Source organism: Seriola lalandi, unplaced genomic scaffold, assembly GCF_002814215.2.
Source record: "Seriola lalandi dorsalis isolate HSWRI2012SDOR001 ecotype SW California unplaced genomic scaffold, Sedor1 jcf7180002054578, whole genome shotgun sequence".
In the NCBI taxonomy this organism is placed as follows: Eukaryota; Metazoa; Chordata; class Actinopteri; order Carangiformes; family Carangidae; genus Seriola; species Seriola lalandi.
This window is the reverse complement of record NW_019525131.1, coordinates 510,199-521,391: the sequence shown is the minus strand read 5'-3', so window position 1 is coordinate 521,391 and position 11,193 is coordinate 510,199. Positions and strand designations below refer to the sequence as shown.

General features: G+C 41.7%; 1 protein-coding gene across 1 annotated transcript in view; it reads left to right on the top strand.

Annotated features, from left to right (window-relative positions):
* The first annotated feature begins 1,937 nt into the window (after positions 1-1,937).
* dnd1 (DND microRNA-mediated repression inhibitor 1) overlaps positions 1,938-11,193 on the top strand; it is a 12,600-nt gene continuing 3,344 nt past the window's right edge. The window contains exons 1-3 of the mRNA XM_087177036.1: positions 1,938-1,970; positions 4,205-4,337; positions 8,007-8,332. Of these exons, the coding sequence (XP_087033162.1) occupies positions 1,938-1,970; positions 4,205-4,337; positions 8,007-8,332 (492 nt within the window). The remainder of the gene's footprint in view (positions 1,971-4,204; positions 4,338-8,006; positions 8,333-11,193) is intronic.

Below are 11,193 nucleotides of genomic sequence, written 5' to 3'. Positions count from 1 at the left end.
TGTACTTGCCAACAAGGGTTTCTCCACCAAGTACTAAGTCACGTTTTGCTTGAGGATCAAATACTTATTTCACTCAATCAAACACAAATTAATTTATAACCTTTATTTAATGTTTTTTTCTGGATTTTTTGTTGATATTCTGTCTCTCTCTGTTAAAATAAACCTACTATAAAAATTATGGACTGTGTGTGTATATGTATATATATGTGTGTGTGTGTGTGTGTGTGTGTGTATATATATATAGATATATATATACACACATATATATACACACACACGACCCATGGGAGCTTTTCCTCCTGATGGCAGGAGCCACAGACAAACTTAAATTCTCTATTGGAAATAAATAACCTTTCATGATATGACAGTGTTATGGTAAAGTGTTGTTAGGTTTAGGAACTTAAACAATCTGGTTAGGTTTAGGGAAAGATCATGGTGTGGGTTAAAATGAGTTCTTTGTTAAGGTCAGACAACCTCTGTCGTCACGGTTACCATAATCAACAACGATGATTATTTGAAACAGGAAATAAACTGGCTTCCCATGATAAGGTCTAATGTTTTGTCGACCCCTCCATCCACTCTGACCTCCACCTGTGTTTGTTGTATAACATCACTTGAGATCCTCCTTTGCTCCCATCAGAACAACCACAGTCAGTACAGGCTGTGAACATTATTCTGGGGCGTTTGCTGGAAAGACTGATACTAGATGTCAGTTAACAAAATCATGACTATGGGCTTTGATCTGTGGCTTATGGGAGGACAATAAGCAGAATTAATTTAGCCTGATAATAACATGTTAGCCTGAATTAGTGAGCCTCATTTGAAGAACAGGACCTTGTTCTTAGATAAAAGCTGGTTTCAAATTTGCCCTCTTGCCTATTTTTCACTCATGATGCACACGTGTCCCAGCAGGAACAAACAGGCTGATGTCATATTGACATGGCAGCAACATTACATAAAACTGATACCTTCCACTATAGTTGTCTCAGCTGAATCTGAATGTGACACAGACATGAAAAAAAAAAAAAAGTATATTTTTTTACCCATTTTAGCAGGTGTATGTGGAGACAGAGACATTTTTGTGACATTTTCTGAATAAATAAGAAAATAATTTATAATGAAGAGAAATCAAACATCCAGTAACCTGCAACCTCTATGTAGAGAGATACAGGGGTAGGGTGAAGTGTAAGGGCTAATTGGCTCTTCAAACAAAGATTTTTCAGGTGGACACTTCAAACGGAGTGTTATGAAATATTTCCCAGAATGCCTTGCAAATCATCAGCAAGATAGCTGCAGAACCGACCCAAGTGACCAAAGAAACTCACAAATGTAAAAATATTACATAGTACATATCAGCTAAACAAGGCGCCTCTCCCCTCCACAGCCCACATCTTCTAACTCCTGTTCATTTAGCATGTAGGTACCTAACAGATGGGTCAGCCTATGGAAGTTACTGTGATATCTTTCAAAAGCAAATGTTTTTATTCAGTCAACATTTTCTTTATGAAATCTTTGTGGGCCTTTGTATATATGTGAAAAAACATTTATTAAGTTTATCCTGCTACATTTCAAGTCCCTGCTGCTCAGTGTGTAGAGGATTAAAAACGCTCTCTCCTGTCATGTTGGTTTCCGTCCTATTTAATTTCAATACAATTTCTATGATATTTTAGACAATAAAGTTTGTAAGGTAATGTAAGTTGTGGTATGTTAGCAGATTAGGGTAAGGTAGGTTCAGGTCGCACAGATTTGAACTGATCAAATCAGTAATCAATAATCAGTATGTGGGCGGGCTCAGAGCCCACGGTACTGACTGGACGGTGGAAGGTGGGCGGTATCGAGCGGACCTTGCTGTCCAATAGTGGGAGGGATCCAGGTGCAGCCACGCCTTCTTCAGCCAATGGGCAACAGAGTGGCGTCAGTGTCCGCGGAGCATAGTGATGGTAGAGCTGATGGAGAACAAGAAGAACCAGGTAACGTTTCCACCGTGGACCCTGGTCCTCTGATAAACTGGTCGTTTATTAGTTAACGGGACCTGGTCCGGTTAGACATAGTAAAACCGGGTCCGGTTAGAGATAGTAAAACCGGGTCCGAGCTTGGACTTGACTAAGTGGATAGTTTGTATCGCGCTTCTAGAGCTGTTTATAAACACACTGTGTCCTCGTGCTGTCTGTTGCTTTTCAAAAGTTCTTTTCCGGTGTCAGGTTTGGTTGAGCCTCACCTGCTGCTCATTAAGTTAATAAAACTCCCGCTCCCGGGGTTTGAAAGTGAACACACCTGACCAGGACCAACAGACACCTGAGGCTTTTAGATAAACGTTTCCCACCTTTATGCAGTTGACGGTTCCTGACGGTGGACTAACACAATTGACTGGTTCTGTTGAATTGACCATGTTGCAGTGTTTACAGAATCATCTGCATCATCAATAGCTTTGAAAGAATGTTGATTTTACTGCTTTACAGTCCAGAACATTTAAAATCAGTTTATTTTATATTGTAGTGAAGTTAGTGTAAAACACAACAACACCCCATTTACCTGTATATGGTGCTTTGTTAACTAGGTAGTTCTTGGTCAGGTGATCATTGCCTCAGTACTGATGATGTGACGTGGAGATGATCTGATTCTGATACCTGAACGTGTTTAGCAGCTGATACCTCTGCATTTAAAGTCATTTTTAATGATTTTAACAGCTGTACTGAGCCTGTGTGGATGTGATAGGATCACTGTCAGTGTCGTGTGCCTCAGGTTACACTTTTTGTAAAACATGAAAAGATACATGAATTGAATATAATCTCTTAGCTAATCTGACTTCCAAATTGCTGACATTTTGCTAATGTTACACTATTTACCTAAAACCTGTTCTGTCAGTGGCTGCACAACGAAACTTCCCATGTAGGCTACAGTTTTAGATTGGAGAAGAAGAATTGATTTCCTGGTGTGAAACAATGGTTTATTAATTTATTAATAAATGACATGGTATCAGGATCAGAGGTACTTCTGAGACTCATATGAGTATCAATTCAACTCTAATGATGTTTGAGGAATGACTTTGATTTTTAAAAGATAATAATCTGAGGAAATAACAAGACATCATTGGTCACTGTGTGAGAAGAAAAATGTTGATACAATCTAATGCAAAAATGGTAATGTTGCAATTGCTGCTGCAGAGATTTTTTGATAGAAATGTTTAATTTTCTAACTGTTAAGTCACCAAAATAAAATTGATCTGCATCTGTTTTGATAATTGATTTTTATTTATTTGAATATTTCTGAGGGTTTTCATTACATGACATGCAATGATGTCACCTTCTACTCTATATTGTAAAGGATCTTTCACAGTTTTCTAATGTTTTAAAGATCAAAGAAGTAAGAGAGAAAATAATCACCACATTGATAAATGATTAGTTGCTGTCCTGCATGCAGCTCTCATAAAGTTGTGCCTGTAAAAGGCCTTTAGTGTCTCCAGAGGGAGCTGTGAGAAGTCGGATAAATGTCCTCAGGTGATGTCACTTGAGTCATCATCGGATCAGACTGAATTCTGAAACCTAAAAAACTGGAGTTGAAAGAAAGAAGTGAGCCTCCCAGACCTACGACAGTACCAAGCTCTACAGTAAAACACCCTAACCCTGACTGAACTGTAGGTGGTCAAGTTGCATTGTGGGTGATCTAGGCAACAAATTTTAACTTAGAAGAATGTGTGGAATGAAAAACATGATATCTCTAGTTATGCTGCATCAATTTGATGTACTGGAGTAAATGTTCCAGGAATAAATGTTAGAGGAGTACATGTTATAGGAGTGAATGTTAGAGGAGTAAATGTTATAGGACCACAGTGCTTAATAAATGCAGTGCTCTGCATGACCATCTGTGTGAACCGGGAGAGACACAGGAAATCTTTTCACCAGTTCCACTGTGGATGAAGTCTGCCATTGACTTCCTACCAACCCTAGTGCACGTCAGTCCAGTGCACAGGGATTTTTGTTCAAGGTCCATCAGTGAGAGTTAGAAGATCAGATCGCCTTGAAGACCTGGAAAAATCATCATTTAAACTCAATCTAACAATGACCAGAAACCACTGTGACGTCTAATAATAATAATATATGTAATAATGTGTGTGTGTGTGTGTGTGTGTGTGTGTGTGTGTGTGCGTGTGTGTGTGTGTGTGAAGTATATATTTACTGATTATCAGAGCTGCTGTCACTGATGAATTGATCCCACTCTGTTTTCCCATCAGGTGCTGAACCTTGAGCGTGTGCAGGCGCTGGAGACCTGGCTGAAAACAACGAATACAAAACTGACTCAAGTGAATGGGCAGAGAAAATATGGAGGACCACCTGAGGGTAAGAGAGGATCACATCCTTACACAGGATCACAGTGAAGCTAGCTGCTTGGAGAAACTAGGAGATACAGAAATCTGGACTGTGACTGAAGATGAATTTCATTAGATGTTATTCATACTACTTTATATCAAAGGACCAGTGTGTAGAATTCAGAGGGATCTATCAGCAGACATGGGATGTAATGTTAATCATTATGTTTTAAATAGTATATAATCAGTCATTTTGTTTCTGTTATCTTGGAATAAGTTCTTCTTATATACACAGGGAGCAGGTCCTCATAATAACATGGCAGGCTCTCTGTGTTGTACCGCCATGTTTCTACAGTAGCCCAGAACAGACAAACCAACCTCAGCACTAGATGCAGTGTTTACCATACACTGATGTATTGATTTATTTTGGCAGCATTGACCACCACATGTTTTTTTTCTATTGTTGTCAAATGGGCAAAATCTTAATTCACTGTAGTTCTGCGTATTGATGCAGGCTACGTCCACACTAATTCATTTCATCTTAGAATGAAACAATCTCCGTCCAAACAAGTGTTTTAGCTTTGGATCAGAAATAATCTCCTGAAAACATATCACATGACCATTCATACACCAGGCATGCGTGCTGGTGTAATCAGGAAGCAGATTGTCTACTCTGAAGTTGATTAGCTACAGAAAATACTCTGAACGAGGAACAGTAAAGACACTATGAAACTATTTTCCACCTTCAAAACTTTACTCGATCCTTCACCACTCCCACCAGACACAAACCTCTTTGCGGTGGTGGTGGCGGACATCAGCTGCCTATTCTCTGAACCTCTCAGAGACAACTAGTCTCCCCTGGTTAAGGACACTCTCCACATCCCTATCATGTCCCTCTCTGCCTCTTCTGTTGAGTACCTCACTCAGCCCTCTAGCTGAGTGAATGGCTCCAGTCTATCATGTAGTTGTTCATCCAGTCAAGAACTCATAATTTCTCTCATTTAGCCCTCTCACTGAGAACGATGTGTCCCAACTCCTCATCAACAGCCGTCTTTCTACATGTGCACTGAACCCCATTCCCACAAAACTCCTCCAATATCTCCCACAGTTGTACCAGCATTCACACGTGTTCAATGCGTCACTGGCTTCAGGAATTTTCAACTGCTTTCAAACTGGCTCTGGTAATTCCTCTGATCAAAAAACCCTAACTGGACCCTGCTTAAGTGGAGAACTATAGACCTGTCTCACTGCTTCCATTCTTATCTAAGTGTATAGAATGAATCAGGTCTCACAATTCCTCTGACAGAATGACCTCCTTGATCCAGATCAGTCAGACTTTAAGAGCAGCCACTCCACTGAAACAGCTCTGTTGTCTGTGACAGAAGCCCTAAGAGCTGCAGGTCAGTCCTCAGTTCTGATCTTACTGGACCTCTCAGCAGGTTTTGATAGTGAACCACTTCATGCTGCTGTCTGTTCTCTCTGACATCTCAGTAAAGACCTTTCTTGGTTTGAATCCTATCACACCGGGCTCTACTTCAGTGTGTCATGGCAAGAACAAACCTCCATATCCCATCGCCTTCAGTACTGGGACCCCTCCTCTTTGTAATATACTCTACCTCCTTGAGTCCAGTTATCCTCCCGCATGACTTTTCATATCACTGCTATGCAGACGACACCCAACTAAACCTGTTATTATCACCAGACTGTCACTGAGCAGATCTAGTCCTGTCTCTCTGACACATCCACATCCACCTTCAACTAAACTTCTCTAAGACTGAACTGTTAGTCATCCCGGCCAACAATCTCTCCATCATGATATCAATATAAAATCACCTCTTCATCTCCCCCAGCCAAGGTCTAGGGAAACCTGGTGTCATGTTTGATGACCAGCTCTCCCTCTCTGACCATGTTGTGTCCGTCTCCTTGTCGTGTCTCTTTGCTCTGTACAACATCAGAAAAATCAGGTCTTACCTGACTCAGTACTCCACCCAGCGCTTGGTCCAGACAATGGTTATCTCTCCCCTGGACTACTGCAGTGCTCTTCTGGTGAACCTCCCTTCAATCAACTTCAGTCAGTAATGCTAAGACTCATCTCTTCAGAGAGGAGCACATAACACCTCTAACACCCTAACATGTCTAAGTAGCTCTTATTGCTAACTAGGGCCGCAACAACAAATCGATAAAATCGATTATTGAAAGTGTTGGCAACGAATTTCATTATCGATTCGTTGTGTCACACAATTATTGCTGTGGCACAGAGCTGTTTACATTACATGGCTGAGGTGGAGCAGAGGAGGAGGAAGGGAGAATTACAGCAGGGTAAGTCACAATAAAATCCCACATGTTGCGTTTTGAAATGAGGAAACGTAACGTTAGTCTCTCTGGTAGTTTGTCTCGTGGTGTTTCCTCGTGATCCATCTTGACAAGCACGAGACGTTCATTAAACTAACGTCAGCTAGCTAACGACAGTGGGAGAGCTAAGATGGTAAAAGTTTACATTTGTCTAGCAACATTTTTAGTGTGTGTAGTCCAAGCAGTGTAGTGTTAGTCCATGGCCTGTTGTTAAAGTTACTTGATGTAGCAAAGCTTGTCAGTTTGTGTTTTATTTTTTTATTAAATTATTATTTATAATTTATTAGTTGAACAGCTCAGGGACGTTCGAGCAACAACCTGTTGTGTCTGTACTTTCTCTGCACTGTTGTCAATTTGAAAGAATGTTCTATTTTTGAATAAAGGGATGGAATTAAAAAACATATTTTTTTTATTTTAATAATCAACCGATTAATCGATTATTAAAATAATTGTTAGTTGCAGCCCTACAGCAATCTTTACCTGCACTTCTTTTCTTATCTCTTTCTTTTCTTCTTTTCTGTTTTGCAAATGATTTCTCAGCCCATGTGCAATACATCCACAGGACACCAAAGGCCCCCAGCCCACTGGTTGGGAACCACTCCTGTATAGTGTTATTACACTGAATGAACTGTGAAAAGCTGCGTGTGTCTTTGGTCACTAACCTTATCACTTACCGGCAGACCCCTGATCATTAAATCCCCACCCCCTCCCCGGTGGAAAACAGAGCATTTCTCCACCTGTATGTGACTAATGTTCAACAAATTTCTCATGCTTTCACCATTACATGCAAAACACTGACCCACACGTTTGAGTGATCAGTTCTCTCTGCCGTCATCACTAAGAGCAGTGTCTGTGTGTTTGTGTGTTTGTGTGCTGCATGGTGCTCCAGCGTGTGAGATGGAGCTTAACTAGTTTCTTAGTTTCTCCAGTGCAGAGAGCAGAACTGATAACATCAGAACTTATCAATTCTATGGTTTTAAAAGATTTAGCCCTGGGCCCGTTTAATACCAGGTCTCCACCGCTAAGTGTGAGATTTTGAAGCCAAAATTAAGAGTATAGCATTTTGTGTTCAGAAAAACGGAGCCAAGTAAATGAAGAATGCCACACTATGTTTTGATACTGAAGTCAATGGCACATACCAAATGCTCTATCAGGCAGTGGCTACACAGATGATGTTAGATTGATGCCAAGAATGAAAGATCAAATACCTTCTGCCTTATTCTTTATTATTCTATGTTAGCTGAAAACGTAGCAAGTAAAATAGTTTCATTTCTTACTTGAGCTGATGAACCAATGTGATTGATAGATCAAATGATCAGGTGGCATATCCTGTCTATTCCGCTGTCAGTGTGGGACGGTCCCACCCCAGGAGCCCGCTGTGAGGTCTTCATTAGCCAGATCCCACGGGACGCCTACGAAGACCTGCTGATCCCCCTGTTCAGCTCCGTGGGCCCGCTCTGGGAGTTCAGGCTCATGATGAACTTCAGTGGGCAGAACCGCGGCTTCGCATACGCCAAATACAGCTCGTCAGGTGTCGCTGCTGACGCGATCCGCCTGCTGCACGGCCACATGCTGGAGCCTGGCTTCCGCCTCAGTGTCCACCGCAGCACAGAGAAGAGACACCTCTGTATCGAAGACCTGCCAGCTTCCACTAGGCAAGAGGACCTACTGCAGGTATGGTAGCACTATAGCTCGTCTTTGTGATAGCATGAAAGGAAAACACACTCAGCAGCTAAAACTAATCATTTCTAATACAACTATCCTGCAATAACTTTTCCCCTCATGAAGGTTATAATGATCTGGCTGAGGTCAGTTTCACAAAGATAGACTCACGGTGCATTCAGAAATCATTCACATTCACATTTACTCATTGGTCACTTTTATCCAAAGAGATTTGTAAGTGAGGGACACCACTAAAGCTTTGGTCCAGTGGGAGACCAGCAGGAGTGCCCCAAGGATCGGTACTGGGACCCCTCCTCTTTGTAATATACACCACCTCCTTGGGTCCAATTATCCACTCACATGGCTTCTCATATCACTGCTATGCAGACGACACCCATCTATACCTGTTATTATACCTGTCATTCCCACCAGATGACCCCACTGTCTCTGTGCAGATCATGTCCTTTCTCTGAGACTGAGAAACCCTTAGTCATCCCAGCCAATCAATCTCTCCTATCATCATATCTATATCAAAATCTCCTCTTCATCTCTGCACTCAACCAAGGTTTAGAGAAACCTGGTCTCATGTTTGATGACTAGCTCTCCTTCTATGACCATGTTGTATCCGTCTCCTGGTCATGTCTCTTTGCTCTGTACAACATCAGAAAAATCTGGTCTTACCTGACTCAGTACTCCACCCAGCTCTTGGTCCAGACCATGGTTATCTCTCACCTGGACTACTGCAGTGCTCTTCTGGTGGACCTCCCTTCACACAGTGAATACCTTACAGATGGTCCAGAATGCAGCAGTCCTGCACTTCTTTACCTGATCTCCTTCACTTATTAAATAGATGTAGTGCTTAGTCCTTACACCAAGGTCTCCTACTGCACTAAAGCTTTAGTGATATCCCTCACTGTAAGTCATTTTGGATAAAAGCATCTGACAGATGAATAAATGTAAATAGTTTTAGTACAAGTCACAAATAAGATTCAAGCAGCCAAACAGTTTTTTGCCAGTCTTGATGTCATTATCAATTTTTTTTCCCGTTCATGTAAGAGATAGGAATCACTGTGTGAATCCATCCATGAAGGATGCAGGTCGCTCTTCATTGCTTTCAATAAGATCATGACAGGGGAAAAACCACTGCACAAAGTGCATCATGAAAGCAAAAAGATTTTGACTTTACCTTCCTGCTCGGTGTCTTTCCGTCAGCCTAATGAACCACTCTTCTAAGTTCTGCAAAGTAAGATAGGGGACATCAAAAAGTGACAGTAATGTCAGTAGCACACTCAGCGCTTTCAAGCCACAAAAAGAGATGAGATGTTCAGAGGCCTTCATGATGAGCAGGAGGTTAACCAGCAACCAGAGGGAGACGAACCCTTGTTGACAGTGTGGTACTGCACATGACCCAAAGGTTTGCAGATTTGGAGCACCACAGTATCACATCGTTTGCATCATTTCCCAGCAGTGAGTGGCTGATGAAAACAAATCCATTCTTTGATAATCAGAAGTTGAGGAACGAGCTGCAAGTACAGTACAACAACAATATATTTCACAGGGCACCAGGAGAGCTGGTAGAGCACAGCGTCTTAGTGAGAATGACCTACAGGACTCTCTGAGGTCTATACAATGTGTGACCAAAATTATTAGCCCCCCAGGAATTATGGAACATTTTCCTAAAATTCTTCCCAATGTTTGCAGCATTGACAAAACTCAATATAATCAAACATTCACCAGTGCTTTTTAGTAGCTTTTGGTACATTTTGTTATATAAAAAACATTTTAGGCTTGCTTTATATCAAATATAGAGAAAAATGGGGATGTCAAAAATATTAGCCCCCATGATGAGGAGGTCAGTAATATTTCCCCCCATGTGAATTCTTGCCTTCAAAAACACACCTAATTAACCAATCAGCTTCCAAACCACACCTGTGCAGTCAATTGGCTTCCTAACAACACCTGAACATTCAACCAGCATAAAAGGACTCCAAGGAACAGGGCACTTGAACACATTATTGAGAGGGACTACTTTTGCTCACCATGCCAGTGCCAAAGGAAATCAGTCTCGAGCTCAGAAAGAAGATAGTGGAGGCTCATGATAAGGGGGAAGGCTACACTGCCATTTCCAAGCGTTTCACAGTGTCTAGAACCGCTGTACGTTGCATCATTGCCAAGTACAAGGAGACAAATTCTGTAAGAAATAAACCTGGGCATGGTCGTAAGTGCAAGATTCCAAAAACTCTGGAGAGGAAAATTGTCAGAGATATCAGCAAGAATCCCTGGATATCTGCCAAGATGATTGTTGCTGACCTGGCCTCTTCTGGAGTTGATGTTTAAAGGAGCACAGTAGTGACGGCTCTCCATCGTGGTGGGCTTCATGGCCATCGTCCAAGAAGAACCCCTTTACACAAAGAGCGGCACATCAAAGCCAGACTGAAGTTTGCCCGTGAACATTTGAAAGGTAAAGATGAGTTTTGGAAGTCTGATGAGACTAAACTGGAATTTTTTGGGCACATGGATGTTGCTTATGTTTGGTGAAGAAAGGGAGAGGCCTTGAACCCTAAAAACACAGTTCCCACAGTTAAACATGGTGGTGGGAGCATCATGCTGTGGGGCTATTTTGCAGCCTCAGGCACAGGGAACCTTGTTCGGGAGCCTGGCATCATGAAAAAATAAAATTATGTTGACATTTTGAGGGATAATATGCAGAAATCAGCTCTTAGTCTATCCTTAGGTCGTCGCTGGGTCTTCCAACAAGACAATGACCCAAAGCACACATCGAAATTGGTCCAACAATTCCTCAAGGATACCAAAACCAAGGTCCTGGAGTGGCCCGCACAGAGCCCAGACCTCAATCCTATTGAGAACCTGTG